Raw genomic sequence first — 18,836 nt, forward strand, 5'->3', positions numbered from 1 at the left:
GAACTTGTGCTTCATGTGGGAGAAGTTCTACAGCAGATACTGCAAGTTTTAGATAAAGACACTAGGGAATTACCTCCAGACATCACCTGCCACAAGGCATGCTCCGGAGTTCCCTAGGAACTCTCAGGAATGAGCAAAAGCCTCTTTGCCTGATCCAAACCTACCAGAACACTGCTGGCAAAGCTGCGTTACCTTTTTCTGGATCTCATCCCTGGGAAGACTCATGATATGGAGAAACAGTGTCACCTAGAGTTCTCCTGGGAAAACTGTCCACTTCCAGAATAATAATACACAGAAGATTTCCCTCACACCTCCCTTCGTTTACTGTGGGGAGAGCATTAAGCTTCTGTATCACAATGTCTAATTCCCCAAACGTGAAGTGACATCAGCAGAGTTATTTGCACATTTAAAGCTCCACTTCAGCTTCCAGGAAAGACAAAGAAAGGGAAATTTCTTAGCACTACATATAAGCTGTAGCTTTCAGCTGCCTGAAACAGGAGTCATTCTGAAGTCATTATACTGATATGGAATAGGAATGTAAACAAAATCAAGCCTTTGAGATATCACTGTCCAGTCTGGATGCCGTCCTCAGAGGCAGCCTCCTCAAACAGACGCAACTGGAATGTGTCAAGGGTTCAGACACAGGAGAAGAATAACTATCAACCCTGGTTCTTGTGTGAATTGAGGGCTTTCATAACTTACAAATGGTACTGATTTGTCTGCACGATGTCTGCGTATAGTAGGGCAATTATTTTGTGAACCAGTGTTCTACATCAAATCTGAGGTCATCAATGTTCCCTGTGAGCAGACATTTGACATTACTGCCTCAAGCCAGACAGCGGCACACAGCTCGATGGTACATCTCAGCCAGCTCTGCACCCCCGAGGAACTGCATCAAACTGCAAACCTATCCTGCGATACGTACTGATGACTGACAGCCGTTCAGGATGGTTTGAAATCATTACATTTTCGTTTTTACCTAATATCAGGACCTGAATCCAGATCTCTAGAGGTAAAGAGCTAAGGAGTTAACCAGATACATCACTTTGACCTGTCTTAAATAAAATAAAACAACTAAGCCCTGCTTTCAAGTGCACCGCTTAGTAATTACCAAAAAACCAGCGAGCACAGCAGAAATTCTGTTCAAACGTGGCTCCTGCATTAGAATTTGCCTTGGGAATCCTAAGACAATTGAAAAACTAGTTGATTAATAGGTAAAGAACTAAGGAGTTAACCAGATACATTACATCACTTTGACCTGTCTTAAATAAAATAAAACAACTAAGCCCTGCTTTCAAGTGCACCGCTTAGTAATTACCAAAAAACCAGCGAGCACAGCAGAAATTCTGTTCAAACGTGGCTCCTGCATTAGAATTTGCCTTGGGAATCCTAAGACAATTGAAAAACTAGTTGATTAATGATATTCACGTCAACCATTCATAGTGTCCCTGAAGCCCCACACCTCCAGGACAGAGATCTGGAAGCTTTCAGAGCACAATGGCTGATTATTGAAAGTATTGCAGTGGCTGGTTCTCCCGTGGTTCAGGTCTGCATCGAGGTAAAGAGCCTGGCCATCACCACCTCCTGCGAAGAAGAGACAAAGACAAGGGTAAGGGTCTCTGCATTCCTTAGCATGAGGAATTGCTATACAACAAGCAAGGACTCAACTGCTTTTCTCACAGGAACAACTGGAAGCCGTAAGTGGTGTTTGCTTGCTGACTTCAGGTGTCACCCAGTAAGATGAAATGCACAGCACTCAAGTGACACTAATCAGAACAGGGTGATTTCTGGGAAAAGGACAACTATGATTTTACATCTGTTCCTTGTGAATCCCACTTAGGTGACAACTTTACTAAGCAGGCTTTTGCCAAAGTCAGCAGCATCACAGATTCAATAAAGTCCTAGGAGAATTAGCCTGTTTTATAGTTTACCGCAGGTTTCAAAAGCCTCAGTGCAAAGTTCGTTCTTCAAGAACTACTGCTCATTGTGAATTAGGCCGTATGAAGGTAGGACTGTGCTTAAAGCTAGGAGTTACTATCTCACTTTAAAGTGCTTTGTATGCACAGACAATTTTTGTTGGGTAAGAATACCAGGGTTTGGACACTTTCATCTCTAAATGTAGTGATGCTGAAATATTTACATGGTAAATACAGGTGACTTATCAAAGGTAGATAGGAAGAGCTGGTAGAATATATGCTCAAGTTCTCACACTGACTTACCTATAATGATGCATTCACTGCTGCCAGCCATGAACATAGAGGCTGTTTTGGAAGGTAGGTTGAAGTGCCGAGCTGATAAGAAGGGAGAAAGGCGATCTGAGGGGTCTGATGGGACACTGCTGGAAGAGAGGGTACTTGAAGCTGGTGAGGCGTGATTTTCTGGCTCCGATCCAGCCGTGGCCAGTTCTGGGTGTTTTATGATCACCCACTCGTAGCGTTCCACTTCTGGCTGCAGCTGCACGGGGCAGAGAAGAGCTTTAGTCGGTGCACAAGCACTACACGGAGAGCTCTGCGCAGCAACGAGCATTCAAGTGCCTCAGCCTCCCTCTGCACAATCAGCAGTCAGGACTGGATCAAACTGCCTTTTAGGCCAGACGTTATTTTCTTTCTTTATACCTTTGCTTTTCAGATGACTGAAGAAATGAAGCGTTTTCTAAGTTACCTTATTACACCTTTTAATGATATTTTCTGTGCAAGGGAAGAAAAAGGCTTACCACAACGCTGCAAAGTAACTAGGAGGGCACATAACCCAGCCTCTTGAAGTGGGAGTTACTCACACCACTGCAGCAATTCTGCCTTTCTACTGCGTAGTGACAATAAAATGTTACTCACCCTAAATACAAAGCACTCCCCAGTTCCAAAGAAACTCAGCTTGTTCCCTCCTCGCCTGCGCTCGCTCCAGTCAGTTGACAGGTAAGCACCGCAGACCTAGCACAAACAGCACCGTCAGGAGGCTTTCCGCTGAAGGAGAACGTGTTAAACCAGTGATACCAACGTTTCAGAGTCCAGAACCGAAGGGTTTCTTTCAGTCTGATTTTCAAAATCTCTATATATGAGTGGATTAAGGCAGCACAAGTACTTATATCTAAAGATAGATTTAAACGGCTTTAATCCACTAGTGGGTCCCCTTAAATCCCAAGAGTTTCATAAATAATTTCACATCTCTGAGGCCTTAAAGGAGAAACACTCCACCACAGCCGCAGGTACCAAAACACAGAATCACTCCAAACTTGTAAAACCTAACTTCCACTTCCTCATTTTGGCATCCAAAGCAACAGTTCTGTCTCAAGTTACAGTATGAACAGTAACAGCTCAGCATTATACACAAAATATTTTGAAGTCATGCACAGTGGTGCAGACAACCAACACTCATTACAGGAAGCACTTGTGTGCCCTCCTCTGGAGGTTTCGGGAAGCTTTCTTGTTTTATGCATTTCTTTAAAAAAAAAAAAAGCAGCATGAGATGCAGTTAATGCTTCTGTTTTCACATCATGTTGTCCAGTATTGTCACGCACAGTAGAGCGGAGAACCAACACTCCTTAGATAAGTGTGTACACTCCCCCTCAGGTTCTCAGAGCCTTCTTGTCTTATTTTTCTCGATAAGAATGAGATGAAGCTAAAGCTTTTGTTTGCACATTATGGAGTCCAGTATTATTCCTACTGTTTAAGTTCTGCTACCTCCTCTCCTCATATCCCGCAGAAAATGAAAATATCTTCTATGAATCACGAGTTTCTTAACACAATTCCCCAGTCTCTCCCTCTGATTCTGCAATTAAGGGAGTCTGGCTCAATGACCTACTCTAGTCCATCATCCCCCATTACTCACAAGAGAACAAGCAGCTGACCAAGACCTACTTTACAAGGTTTATCCAAGAATGCGTAGTCTCACAATCAACAAATGGAGCCATTTAAAGCATACATTGTTATGTTAAAAAACCCAAACAAAACCCCAAGCAATTTCTAGTCCCTCATGTCTTTGTTTTATTATAAACAGTTGTGTGCTACAATACAACATAACATAACTGCCTAAAAACTAATTTCATCAGTTGCTTTTCACCTTACTCACCTCTTTTGCTGTGGTCTTGATGAGAAGAAGAGTCGGTTCGTGTCCCTCACTGTGAGAATAGAACCTGAAATGCAGAGCACACAAAAATGAGGACTCAGGTACCACCAACTGCAGTTCTTTTCCGCCTTAACGTCAGGCACCGTCGCCTCCTCCAACTGATGGCAGGGCAAAAAAGACATCTGAAGACTAAGCTTATTCCTGCAAATGCTTTCTACAGTCCACTGAAAATAACAGAGTAGAGTGTAAACAAATATTATCAAGCAGTTCTTCCCTACTCAGCTGTCTGTGCAGGAGCTTACACCGCTGCAGAATAACTGGAAGCCTACATATCACAACAGTGGCACTCTCCAACATTTTGAATTAAGAGAACCTAAAGGAAGGTGTGACTTGAGAACTGATGGCTGTGTCTGAAGAGCCTTCAGCTTTCATAGAAAAGAATTATGATGCCTTCTCTTTGCTTGCTTTTGCTTTTCCTCATAGACACATGGGGCTGGGACAGCAGACTGCTCCCTACCTCAGTACCTCAACTGCAGATGTCAAAGGCATTATTGGGAGCTATGGGATTATAGTCTTCTGTGTCAACTGCAAGGAGAACTCACCTGGTTTATCCCACCTTAAAAATAACAACAATCAGGTTCGTAGGAAGAAGAATCTCCAGTTTCTAGCTCCCTTATTCTTTGGACCAGTTTGAACTTGGTTATCTATCAAAAAAGACTGCAGAGCAGCCACGGAGTTAAAACCATTCATACCCAGTGGGGAACCAACCAGTTTCAGACCAGCATATTCTGTGAACTGATGCACATTTGACTTTTCCAACTGGTCTTGGAGAGTTTAAAATGACTTGCCACATCCTGGCATGTGAAGTATCCTGGTCAAATGCTCAAGCCAATAGGAATTTGTCACATTCACATCCCACCGCTCATAATATCCTTCAGATCAAGTTCTGACTAGGCACGGCCGCCTTGTCAATCCAATGAACAGTTCATCAGTTCCCCTTCTCGCCCTACAGTGGAGAAGATCAGGGAAGGTTTTCATTACCTGCTCAGACTACAGCCATGTTCCAAGGTGGTGAAAAGCAAGAGGGGCTGGCAAAGTGCAAATCGCTCTGGGATCCATGACCAGATGTCTCGCATCTCTTTCACACTGACAATTTCAGACTTGAAATTCTCAGCATGAACTGCCAAGTGCACATTCTGTCTGAAAAACACAATACAAAACAGTGAGAAACAACAATTTAGCAACAAAACAAGATTCAGACAGTAACATGCAAAGACAGTTGAACACTAAAAGACCCTAGCAGATATGCTCTTGTTCCAAGCTCCAGCCCATGGGATTAGAAGGCCGTGACTTAGTGAAGATTATAAACTACTGCAGTTTAACAAAATCCTTGAGGTAGTGATCTGCCCTTACCTGGCTCCACACCTGGAGCAATTCCTAGGTACAGCGGCCACGGCTTGTGCCTTTATATGGAGAGGATGTAACAGTGAGCCAGCTAAGATGACCATGACCTTAAATAGATCAAATTATATTTGCTGTTTGAGCTGGTCTCGCTGGCACTAGTATTGTATTTAAGCATAGAGAACTGAATACCTAAAGAAACAGGCAGGATTTGAATGGGACAGGTAGTATTTGTCACCCTCTGAGGTTCTGCCTGTATCACGGAATTACAGAATTTGTGTAACCCTCAGATATTTTAGATAAATCAACATTACCAGGCTAAGCAATTTTAATCCAAACCAAATAGTTGAAGCTTTTGGAAAGTTCCACCTCTTAGAAACATGTAATTACCAATTACTTCCACTTCATTAAAAACCAGAGAAGTTCCTAGGCTCATGGTCACAGTCGGAGCCTCAAAACATGAAGGAATGCTGGACACTCACCCTGGAAAGCAAACCCTCCTACCCCCAGAGGGGTCTGATACAATTACACGAACTGAGTCAGGGCTTTGAAACACGTGAAGGTAGTAGCACTACTACTAGTCACCATCATCATCGTAACCAGCCCTCATTTCTCAGATTAAATAAGTACACAGCCTGGGGATTAAACAAGTGTTACTGCATCCGTGGCCAGCGTTAAAGACTTATGATGCAGGAGTGACAGCCAAGTGACATACGAACTTACACAAGATACGAAGTTACTGGTAGCCATTAGTGAAATGAAGCGTCAGCCAGTTTGCTCGGCGGCATGCAAGGGCTCCCGTGCAGGTATCGCCCAAATTCTGGTGGCTTTTTTTTTTTTTGACAATTACACATTTCTTTCCTCTTTGTTTCAAGGACCTCAATACTCAAGAGGACCTCAGTGCTGCATACCTGCATGTATCTGAACAGCTTAGCTCACTCTCTAAAACACACAAACTATGCATTTTAAATTATTTTTCTTGCTTGTAGTACCAAGAAATCAGCAGCACTTGCAAAGTGCTTTAGAGGGGTGCTTGCTTGGAGACACTGGGAGCTGCTTTTTGAAATTTACTGTAGCTGCCTTAGTGTCACCATTTCTAGTGAAGTGACTCCTCAGGTCACTTAAAGAAAAAAAGTAATTACTGCTTCCTCTAGCAAAATGAACCAAATCTCTACATGCATTCCTACCCTGCATTATTTAATTAGCAAGGAACTTCTATGGACACCTCTTTTAAGCAAGCTGCAAGTATTAATGGATTTTAAAACTTAAAGTATGACTGACTAGGGCGTTATTTGTGCTTTTAAACACAGCAAGATGTGGTTCAGGAGACCAACAGAAGCAAAGTATGAGCCAAGACTTGAACCCACACCTTCAGAATCTTACTTTAGGTCTCAGCCCTCCCAGTCCTGCCTGGTCTGCAGCTAAAGACTAGTGGTGCTACGGAACAGAGCTGAGAAACAAAGCCTTGGTTTCAGTTCAACAGAAATTAGATTTTCCTCACATTCAAAGAATTAAAAAACCCAACATTCAGAGCAGTCAGCTGGTTCATTACAGTGAATTTCTGGAGTAAAAGTAATGATGATATATAGGCTAAGAGTTAGTAGCAAATATCAAAACAGTTTTAAACTTACCAAACCTCAATCAAGCAAGCCTTGATTATTTGTATGTTTGGTCTGCACATTTTCCGCACTTACACGATCTGTTCAGGCAACTAAACCTAAGTATTTGCTCTTAACAGGCTCTCAGCTTCAGTGTACCTTTACTTTTGCCTTTGTTCCTCCTCCTGGCTACTAGGAACTGCTGATTTAAGGACTCTCCTACTCAGACCCAACCTGAAGCCTGTGCTCAGCAGTAAAAAATAAAAATCATTTTATAGTTAACATTACCATTCAGTCAGAAAACCTAGACCATAACTTGACATGGTAGCCTGAACTCTAAATCTGGAGCGGCACTGCACTGAAGTCTACAACTAGAACTGAACAAATGCATTAAGATTTTACCCTGCATTAGCATTTTCCTCAATTCTTCAAGTCGGCTTACTGGGATTCCCATGACAACCAGCAATCAATAGGAAGACATGTTCAGTTGCTATTAACCCAAAGGCAATAAGATTTAGAAAGTAGCACAATTTAAGCTGCTTTATTAAACATTTATTTACCATTTTTGTAGGACTGTTGTTCTTACAGCTATATCATAAATAGAACATGCTTCAGAGACCTCAAAGCTCTTGATGATAAAGCCAACGCTGATGACATGAGGTAGCAGCTGTCACAGTGGATATGCTCTGTAGGTACTCCAAGATAACAAATACCACACCCCAAGGTATGACTCACTGAATTACATCTTCCTGCTCTACTTTGCTTTGGGTCAAATCTTACAGGGTCTGCATTATCCTTAAAAGCCATTATAATTTCAGTTAGGACATAAATGTGTGGTAGAAGTGGTATGTTGTTTCTCAGTCATAAATGACAGTATAAGCCATATGTGGTGTGTAAGTCTGAAATTTAACCCTGTGTTGAGATCAGTGTCAACAGGCACCCTGCATCTACCCAAGTCCCCTCAAACCCAAACTATGTGCTTCCTAGCAGAAATCAAGGCTTTCTGCTGCGTTCAGAACACTGTAAAGGCAGTAAAACAATACACAGACGTTGAAGACTTGCTTGGCTGCCAATTTATCAGAGGTAAAATCCTCAGAGGATAGGATATGAAACATAATTTGATATGACTCTTACAAGGTGTTCTTTCAGGCATTACATCATGAGGAAATTAATTCCAATTTTGATTTTCTAAGTTAGTACAAATGTTAGTGAGCATCACTCACTAAAGTTAACTCAGGGCACCTGCAACAAGACCAGAAGATTCTCAAACGCACTGATTTAAACCCACACCTCTGTGGTATTTAATACTCACAGGGCAGTCCTTCTCCTTTCCAAGTTCTCTGCTTATCAGGTATCACAATCCACTGGGTTTTGTTACTTAAGATTTGCTTTTCAGGCCAAGACTTGATGAATGACTTCATTACCCATTAATGTTATATGGCTGAGTAACTCTGACCTCCTTGACACAGGAAAAGTCTTGTCGCCCTGCCTCTAGAAAAAAACCCTACCTACTTAAAAATAAATATAATCTAGTATGAAGAGAGACAAGCCACTTTTAGGAGTGTGCCAAGTTGGGTTCAGTCCAACATCTTTCCAATTAACTGCAGAAAGCTTGCAAAGAAGAAAAAAGGTTGAGTATGTCACATCTATGCAACAGCATATAGCAGGTTTGGATGGGTGACAATACCTAACAGTTCTGCAGACATGTTACTTGAGACGCTTTACAAAAATAACACTTTTTCTTCCAGCGTAGAAAGGACATTCTGGAAAACAGAGGCTTGTGCTGCTGTACGGAAGTGCTATGGTGACTAGCTGGACCCATGATTCCCTACCTTACAATTTTGCAGGTGCTTTGAACTAACTTTGCAAGTATTCAGGAGGGGCTCCACAGCAACTGGATGCTGTAACTGCTGCCCGGCTTCTCCTGCCCCAGCATCAGCAATAATGACAGCCTCGGAAAAAACAACCAGCAAAGGCAGAAGACGCCAGCAAAGATTCAAGTGTTTTAACCTACCTTTTGGGAGATGCAAGACTGCAAACAGGAGGGGTGCAGTGCGTATGGAATTGAACAGAAGGAGAACGTACAAGGAGAAAGACAAAAAAGACAGAAAAGATCAGTGATTTCCTACATCTGCGACAAAGCGAATGAAAGGAGCCTGGAGAGAAACAAAGCAAAGTCTGATTTGAATCACCAAGCATGAGAAAAACAAACAGACAGGTTAAAATATTTCCCTGTTTAAATTTTCCTTCCTTTTTGTGCCACCTGCTGGTAGTTACGTGATTGGAGAATAATTGATTATCTCCTTGCACTGGCCAAACACAGCTGGACAAGAGAACTCACCCGCATCCTACCGCAGAAAAGCTCACTTCTCCAACAAGTGCCACGGGATACCGAGAAGTTTCAGTATGTTTGCCAAAGCAGCCGAGAGGGTAACAGTTTTTCCGCTATCGACTCTGCCTGGTAAGGCAGTAACTACTGGCGTTGCTTGGGTACGAATTCACTGCATCTTGCTTTGAAGGCATTACCGCTGTTCTGAGCAAATACTACCTCTACCAAGTGTAACACAGCAGGAGCTTCTGGGTTTTTGTGGTTGGTTCTTTTTTTTCCAGTCTTTTTCTGTTTAGGATTTTAAAAAAATTATTTTATTTAAAACTCCTGCTCTGTTGCTGAAGAATATACTCAGAAAAGGATCTCTCCTCAACTTCAGTATGGAAAAGCTATATATTGGAAGAGTTGATACTTCTGGTTGCGAGTCCCAAATACAACAGCCTGACCTCTACCCGGCACTGACATTCCAGTGGCTAAAGGCACTGAAATATCCCAGGCTGACAGAGCAGTCTCTTCCAAGACACGAGCAAAACAAAGCACAAGCTAATTGTAAACCAAGCTACGAGTCTAAAAATGAACCACTGGAGACAACTGGAGGGAGTTTTACATGTATGTAGGCACATGAAAGAAGTTCAGCTAACATTGAGGTTATTTTATAGGCTGAAATCTGCTAAGGGTGTATTTCAGTACCATGGAATGGCACCTGCGTGCAACTACTGCAACTAACTCAGCAACGCAATTTGCTCTAAGATCCCAATACATCAGTGGCTGGAACCTTTTGATTTTTGACCATTTACAGAAAGACTGTCTCCCTAGAATACCGAGTTCTAGATATCACACTTACTGACCCCAGTACACTTCTAAAAATCATCCTCCCTTCAGAGGTCAGGACAATTGATAACCCTGTTCAACACCCAAACTTAGATTTCAAAAACAGTTGGGAGTTTTCTGTGGTCACAGAAGGTCTTAGGAGAAACAGAACGTGCCTACAAGACCAGTACCTACCTGCACAGACATTTGCACTTGGCAAGATATTTTGTTTAGATTAACATCTTGCTGCCTTTTCTATATACATGGAGAGACCTTTCAACTAAGCTTTTTATTATTGTGGCTTTTACTATCACATTGGAGCAGGATTTCATTTACTAGTTTCACAGCTGGTTTTTCCTCCCCTCATTTCTGAAAAGAAACTGTGATTACACAACCATTTTTTGGATCAGCATCCTCACTCTTCTCCATGGTTCTTTCAAAACCATTATTTCTAATAGAACCTGTCAGAATGAATCTGTCAGAAAATAGGTCAGGTCCCACCTACGATTACTGGACTCCTGACTTTCGATGCTTGCAGTCAAACTAATTTTGAAAGTAACCTGTAAATAAGACTTAGTTCTTCCTTGCTCTGTTAAAATAACTCCCAAGTGAAGCAAAATGTTCCCAGCTGGGACAGCGTTTGCCTACTCACACTGAAGCAGCTGCTGAATTCACAGTACTGGGTAACAGGAAATTGACATTTGACAGGAATAATCTCATATTTAAGAATTTATTTTCACATTTATTTGGGTACTTTTCTTCCAAGTAATTTATCAGTGTTTCTTTCAGCTTTGCTAAAATGCCTTCAGGTTAAAAACAGCATGTGAAAGATACTTTTGAGATACAATACTTGCAGTTAATCTGTACCCATAAATAGCAATTATAAATTCATTACTAAGCTATGAGGAACTGCTTTGTTTCTCTAGTATCATAACATTTCAGTTACACTTCTTGTTACAAGCCCAGCAATGCTTAATTCTGGGGCTGCTGACTTCTGCAGAGAAAAAAAGAGTCAGCAGAGACACCAGCATGTACCAGTACAGCTCCCCCACCAGCCACCCAGGACGGACTGCCTGCTCCTCACAGCAGGAAAACCCACGAGATCACTCAGGCTACCTGTACCGAGAGCCCTACCTTTTCTGCTTGACCGTGATGCCCTTCTGCTGCAAAGCCTTCTCATTGGCCATCTGCAGAAGCTGGATCTCCTTCCGTGAGAAAAGGCGGATAGCAAAGGCTTTTTCCAGAAGCCTCTCCGGAGACACTGACTTGGCAATGTCTCTCACAAAAGCTCGAATGTCCTGCTGTATGCTGTCAGACTCCACGGGCTGCCCTGCTCGGACTTTGTGAAAAAACTTCAGCAGAGCCAGCGCCACACGATAAAGAACTTTGTAGCCCTCCACCAGAAACACATCAAAGACCCGAGCAACGTACACCATCGGCAGTTCTCCGAAGAGCCACCGCTGCCAGTCGGAGTATACCTCCAAGACGTCCTCCGACACCGCCACCATCAGCTTATGTGCCGCCTGACAGTACTTGTTCACCAGGTCACCGAAGGTCATGCAGGAGGACTCAAAAGCCAAGAACGTCTGATCGATGAGCCGCTTAGATGGGTCGTTGCAAGCAAGGATGCGGCAAACCTGCTCAAAGCACTCTGCCTCATCCTTGCTGTAGTGGAGGAGCAAGGCTATGACAGAAGGCAGTGCTGGGCAGAACGATATGTCCGGGAACTGATTCGCAATGCACAATATAATCTTCCTGACTGCCCCGATGCCTTCTGCATTCAAGCAGTACGTGGGGACCAGGCTGTTATCCACGAACTCCGGTAGCGGAAGGGAGCTGCTGTTACGTTTTCCAACAATCTTCACAACAATGTCCCGGTACACGTTTGCATCCGGGGTGACTGTGCGGCACGGGATATTGCTAATTAGTTTGTGGTACACTTTGGCTCTCAGAGAGTGGTTCTTGGCCCAGTAGCCCTGCCGGGCCAGCTGCTTGAGCTCCTGGAACTCTGTGCACGTCAACTCCTTGGCATCCTGGCTCTGGACAGTAACATCCATTTTGTCCCAATCCACAAAGCGGTTGTATTCATCCATGACTCCAGGAGAAGCATATCAGATAAATCATGAGAATGGAGACCCTATTTGGTCATTAGATGACTTGCAGCTTTTCCTGCAAAAGAAAAATAATAGAGGTTTGAGTAACAGGCAATCTCCCATTTTCTATAGGAAAGCACACACACATTCAACTCGTTCCTGCCATGCCAGAACTGTTTTCTAAAGCAAAGAGAGTTAAAGATACATGCTTATTTTTAAGACAAACTTTATTTCCATTCTGTCAATAACTCCTACTGAAGTAATTTACCACTGGCAAGTCAAAAAGTTGGGACATCTCCATGGGAAGTTAATGCCCCTAACTGAAGGTCCAAGCTGAGGCAAGGGAAAGCCTCCTACTTCAAAAAATATCCATTGCAAAGTCTGTTCCATTTGTAATCTCTCTTCCTAATTCCCTGGGGAAGAAACTCTTATTTAAACCACACGGATGCCCTCTGATGAGCAGCTTGCACTGTTCTAAGACTGTGTGGCCAGTGACAAGAGATGCTGACCTCCTGCTAGCCACAGCCATGCGTTCTTAGTCATTTCTTCTTGCTGGTACTAGCACTCGTGTGGCCACAATCACCCAGACTAGCTTGTTATTCTGCTACAATTTTTCTTTTCCGCTAGAAAAGCAAGATGTGCAGCTGTACGTTCAGACAGATCAGCGCTGGTGCCAGAACAAAGGTGAGTGCAGGGCAGAACCACCCCTTCTGATGGCAGTACAGGCTTCAGTCAGCTTAAAACAGCTTCAGAGTGCTTCTTAAGTCTCTTTACTATAGCACTGGACTCCTGGTCCAGACCTGGTCCACACTTCCATGACCAGATCACCATCTATAGGGCCTGCTGTCACCAGCACGGCAAGGTTTTGAAATGCACCAGTGCAATAGCACCAGGAGCTGAAATATCAGGTTCTGGCGCCTAGTACCTCAAACTGCATGTTTACATCATCTACCAACTGGCTCCAGCTTTAAAGTACACCTGTATCCCAGGAAGTCAGTGTAAAACTAGAAGGGGAGGTACAATAAAATCCACTAATACAGCAGGCAACAGGTTTGCCCTGTGTTGGAATGTCTCTGCCAGTGTGCCCTCAGTGCCAGGTTAAAGCCAGGGAGCACAGGGGCGTTGATGCTGCACACTCTGCAAAGGCAGATAATCCCTATAAAATGCAACAGGCCTATAAAACTGTTTTGTACAACTGAGACAATATCAAAACCAACAAAATCAGTTACTGAAATGCTTCCAAAGAACCTTTAGTCGTGCCTGTGTCAACAGACTGGAGAACACATGGAACTTGACATTTATCAGCATGGTCTTTCAACACGTGCATTAAAATGATTTGAAACTCATGAGGTAGATACACCATTGAGACAAAAAACTCCCCTCCTTACTCCATTACAAGAAAGTAAACCTACCATTTTGTCTCCAGTAGACAGAAGTTTGTAATCATGCAATTAGCATTAGCTTGGACAGCCATACATTTAATTGAGAGTTTTGGATTCCGCCTAAGTATTAAAGTGGGTATTTTGGGGTCACATGCTGAAACTCCAAAATTTAACTCCTCTTTTAAAAGGCTGGCAGCAACACACAGGAGCCTTTCAGAGAAGGCTTTTGAATGGCTCTCCCCTACAAAATATTTACTACTTTTTTTTTTTAATAAATAGATTACTCTTGAGCCACCTTTGTACAATGTCAAAGCAACACAGAAATGCTCACTATTTCTGTTTGTTGCATTCTTGCATCTGAAATTAATTCTTAGACTGTAATTAAAGGAGGCAAGACATTGTCCTGACTTCAGTTCTGACAGCGAGAGCGCGTATCTTCGGGATAGGCAAAGACAGTAACGGTAGGATACCCGACCATCACAGAGTCAGTGCCAGCTCTGTGGAGGTTAAGTTTTTCTGTCGTTCTCCACCACCTGGGAATCGTAGCAAAACTCGTTATCTTTAATTCAAATCCTAGAACAAGATCCTTGTGGAGAAGAAAACTTAAATCCTATTTAGCAGTGACCAAAGCAGAGAGATGAACCCTTCTGTTCAGTCACTTTGTACAGAAACTATTACTATCCACTGCTTGCTGGTGTCTCCACTCTGCAACGGCTTCATCCTTCTGCCACCATTCCTTGGGGGCTGCTCATATTTGAATTAGAAAGGGTTAAGTAAAACATCCATCACACGAGACAACTTCTAAGATACCAGAGTTATGTTTCAGCTGTCCTTTTTCTTGTAAAATTTCTTCTCCCCCCTCCTTACACTCCTGTGCCTTATTTTCTATCACTCAGAGACAAAGGCTTATTTAGAGGTTGCACCAAAAAGTAATTTTTCCCTCCGGAAGTTACTGCCTCTTCCAGAAACTAATGGATTTGATGAGTATGTGCTCCTCAGCAAGCTCACTGAAGTCTCGGGCTAGAGGGTGGAAGGCAGACTGCCAGAACTTCTGATCTGAGCTTACAGTCTTATACGTACTTTGGCTGGGATAAATCTGCTGGGTCTGCAAGTAGGTCTGGCTGCTGCTGCTTTTCAAAGCTCTAGATGCTGTGAGAAAAACTGACAGCAAAGCACTGCCGAGGCATTGTCAAGGTTGCCAGAGCATGACCAGCTCTTAACTGTGCTTGCAAAACCCACAGAACTAGTGTGCTTCAGTGTAATGGTGCATAGCTCCTGACACCGTGCCAACAGCTACTGTAAGCCAGCAGGCCTCAGATGGGGAGCATTTGCTTGCCAAAGGAGAAGAGCCCAAGAAATCTCAGGAAAATTCCAGCCAGGCTTCATCTCCTCCTCCCACTCCTTCCAAAACCTCTCTCCCTCCAGGCCAGTTCTCTCTCCTCTGGAACCACGTGAAGAGCAATGTTTAACTCCGAGCTGTTGGGGAGAGGAGACAAGAGCTGTCTGACGTTCAGTAGCAAAGGGCTAGCTGGCTGGGGCTCTCTCCCAGCCATCTCTCCTACAAGGGAGCAAGCAGGCAGTACAGACTGATATTCAGGGGGACAGAAGGCTGGAGTGTCACTTAAGGTGGACAGCTGTGTAAGACTGCACGTCTGTCAAGAAGTCCCATCTTCACCTAAACTACCCAGCTGTCACATACAAACAAGGGGCAAGAGACGGAAACAAAAAACACACTTCTGAATGAAATATTTCATATTCAATATTTCAGAATACAACAAAAAAACTTGTATAAACATTTGAAATGTTTGTTTAAAGATATGGTTAAAGGCAGGCAGAGACCTCCATTTCTGTCGCCTTATGGCAACAAACTTCTTTCCTTCTTGCTAAAGTAACTTTAGTGAAGTTAGCATCATGTGTCCCGGACATGGGGACAGTGGGATGGATCAGCACCCGAACTGCACTGAACTGAAACGCTTTCACGCACCTCCAGAGCAGAACTGTAGAGGGATTGTAAAGAGTAGCCAAAAAGACCACTCAAAACAATGACAAAGCTTGAAAACTACGTATACCTTATCTAAGGGGGAGCAGTCATTACCCTTTCTAGTCAGACTGACTTTTACAAAACGGAAGGAAGTAACACAGAAGGACAAAACCAGGAGTAACTGCCACACAATTTTGAGACTTTCAGACCTGTCTATAATGGAGCTCTTCAGCTAAATGCAATATAAAAAACCCACACACTGAGAAGAAGAACTAGAAAAAATGCATACAGAAGACATGCCAAAAACGGCTGCAGAAGAAGCAAAATATTTTTCAGTGTTGATTTGAAACTATGAAGCAAGCAAGCAACTGTTACAATTCAAAACCAAGTGGTGACCACGGTAACTAGAGCTGGCATGATTCACTGACTAAATTATTAGGAAATGTTTAGCTTGCTAGTCTAGCCACATTTTCCATTCCATTCTATCCCATCCCTTTCCCTCAGTTCTCCCCACTGTCATTTGGGCTACTTTCAGAAAGACTGCTGAAAAGTGTGCTGAATTTGTATAAAATATACAGCAGTGAAGCCCAGCGTGACAGTCAAATTCTGATACTGCCTGTGAAGAAAAATTGTATGAAAGTGACTAAAAATACATCAATGAGAAAACAGAAGATTTGAATGATGACTTACCTTCACTTTAGGGAATGTAAGGCTACAATTTTGCTAAAGACAACAAGGCTATGGACAACTTCAATAATATTTTTTGCTTTCGAAAATGCAGGCATTAGCAAACCGAAGTATCTGAAGTACAACTAACCCAGAGGACAATTATTTCTATCAGGTTCAGAGTACATGCTGTACTCCGTAGTTGTGAAATATTTACGTTATAAACTTCTTCAAAATAAATTCCCACTTTGGTTAAAACCTGAGAACACGTGATTTGATACTACCTTTAATAAACACAAGTAAGTTTCCTAAAAAAGAAAAAAATATTCAGGAAAGCCTTGTCCCCTGCACCACTTGGGTATTTTGGCAACTATGTGTTCTGAAAGTTTCACTACCAATGTATAGCTTAAGACAATTCATTTAAATGTAGTGTAGCTGCTCTACAAGAAAAACCCAAACCTTGAAAACAACATTTTTCATCTTAAACACAGACAGTTACAACACCTTTGATTCAGCTATTTGCTATGTACAGACACCGCTAGACATCACGACCAAACCTTTGGCATGCATTTTTGTAACATGCTAACAGAAAGCAAACATGCTCTTTTGCTGCCCTACAAATCAAGACTAATGCTAAACTCACAGACCTGCAGCATATCGTTTGCTGTTTATACTGTCAAGCAGTGATGTAGCCAGGGAAAAGGCTCAAGTGTGTACCCTCTTTCATAACCTCATTAAACTAATCCGTGCAGAAGGCATGTGAAAGATAACGAGAACTGCTTCCTCAAGACTGCTAGCTATTAGTCCTAATCCCAGTAAGAGAAAATTAAACTCAAAACTCTGTGTAGATGATTTCCCATCCTTGAGGAATACTCAATCATGTCAGAGACGTTTGCTTCATGCACAAAGAACCTGACAGAAGAACAAAGCAGCACAGCACAGTAACAATAGCAGTTACTCTCTCCTTCCCGAGTACTTCAGTGCACCCTGCAGTCTTCCCCAAGCCCAGACTTAGAGCAGCATACCTTGACATCAGGGATCTGGAAACAAGGCTGGATGCCACTGTACTGTCCCCTCTTCTCCCAAACACCTCCCGATCAGAAACATGTTTTGTTACGGTTACAGCTTCGGTCACTTCCTGTGCCACAGGTCACTGAGGAAGTTGTATGCATCGGAGCCAAAATTAAGCATCCATTTAGCACTAGAACAAGCTGAACACAAGTAGCTCATCTTGTGTAGGAGAGCAATCTGGACCACACTGGTGCATTCTGGAATCGATCCTTTTCGGTAGAATACACAGAGTTCGATGGATTGCTTTAACGAGGTTAAACGCTATTCGATCTCCTTCTGATTTGCCCTGGGCACTGCGTACAGCACAAGCTGGGCTCCAGGAATACGATTCTGGATAATGTTCTAATACTAGTTTACCAATAACAGTAGGGGATTAGTTAAACTGCTCCCCACTGGGTATTTTTGGGGGTTTTAATATTCATTTGGAACAAAGCCTAGCAACCTCTCACTTTCCTGAGTAACAGATAAAGACCTGGTATCAGAGTACACTACAGGGCAAATCATTTTAGGCATCTAGATGATCTCTGCTAGGATATCACTGTTGCATATGATGCACAGTCACAAAAGGTTTGTCCTAAAATCCCATTCTTTCATTCTTATGAAAGTACTATTGTCTTCTTGAACAGGGTCTTTAAATTATCTGTGATTAATCTATCGTGTACTTCATTACAGTCAACAGCCCAGACACACAATGAGCTCTTCAGTAGCTCACATTTGGGAGGATGCATATACCTCCTGTCTGCAAGCACTACGGTAGAAAGCAGCACCCGCTCCTTCCCATCCCCTGCCCTGGGATGACACCAGCACTTCTGATGCTCAATCACCACTGACCGCGTAAGCTGTACTGATCATTACGATACCACAGAGGGACAAAATAAACTCAGAAAACCACCAAACAAGATAAAAGTTGGGGAAAAACTCAAACCACTTTTGTTAAAAAAAAAAAAGACAAGAAACGATTAATAGTGCCACAAAGGGTGAAAAAAGCTACAGAACAGAGCATTGTAAGAGGACACTGGATGGTAAATGTTATCAAAGACATAGATCAGGAGATTTCTGTTCTGCCTTCATCATAAAAAAACCCCAAGGACCAACTAGTAAAATTACAGAGGAGAATCCCTATCTTCCTCCCCCCAAATCGAAAGAAAACTGCTTTTACACAGCAAAACTCTCTTACATGATGTATTAAAAATGGTCCATCAAAAAAGTGCAGAAAAATCAATATAATTTTCCTACCACATTGTGTATTCTTTCTAGTTTCTTCCAAATTGTAAGAATGAGAAAATCCCTCATATTTTGCTAATTATTTGACTTCCTTTTGTTTCAAAAACCGAAGCAACTGGCAACAGCTCTCTCTCCAACAGCAAACTCTGGCTCTGATAAAAATTTTACACTGAACATGCAATTTTCAGTCTTCAATATTTCCCCCCCGCTTTTCTTTCC

General features: G+C 42.6%; 1 protein-coding gene across 2 annotated transcripts; it reads right to left on the bottom strand.

Moving 5' to 3' along the window:
- Window positions 1-1,289: 1,289 nt before the first annotated feature.
- TBC1D24 (TBC1 domain family, member 24) lies at window positions 1,290-12,293 on the bottom strand. 2 transcript variants are annotated; one of them, XM_010156562.1, is made up of 7 exons: window positions 11,335-12,293; window positions 9,076-9,093; window positions 5,104-5,262; window positions 4,066-4,129; window positions 2,832-2,927; window positions 2,220-2,454; window positions 1,290-1,584 (listed from the first exon to the last, which is right to left on the bottom strand). In XM_010156562.1, exons 1-7 carry the CDS (start codon window positions 12,291-12,293, stop codon window positions 1,430-1,432), a joined length of 1,686 nt encoding a protein of 561 aa, XP_010154864.1. In that variant the 3' UTR covers window positions 1,290-1,429. The 2 variants fall into 2 exon arrangements, with proteins under 2 accessions (XP_010154864.1, XP_010154865.1); XM_010156563.1 differs by lacking the exon at window positions 9,076-9,093.
- Between the last annotated feature and the right edge of the window lie 6,543 nt (window positions 12,294-18,836).

Source organism: Eurypyga helias, unplaced genomic scaffold (assembly GCF_000690775.1).
Source record: "Eurypyga helias isolate BGI_N326 unplaced genomic scaffold, ASM69077v1 scaffold11438, whole genome shotgun sequence".
Taxonomy (NCBI): domain Eukaryota; kingdom Metazoa; phylum Chordata; class Aves; order Eurypygiformes; family Eurypygidae; genus Eurypyga; species Eurypyga helias.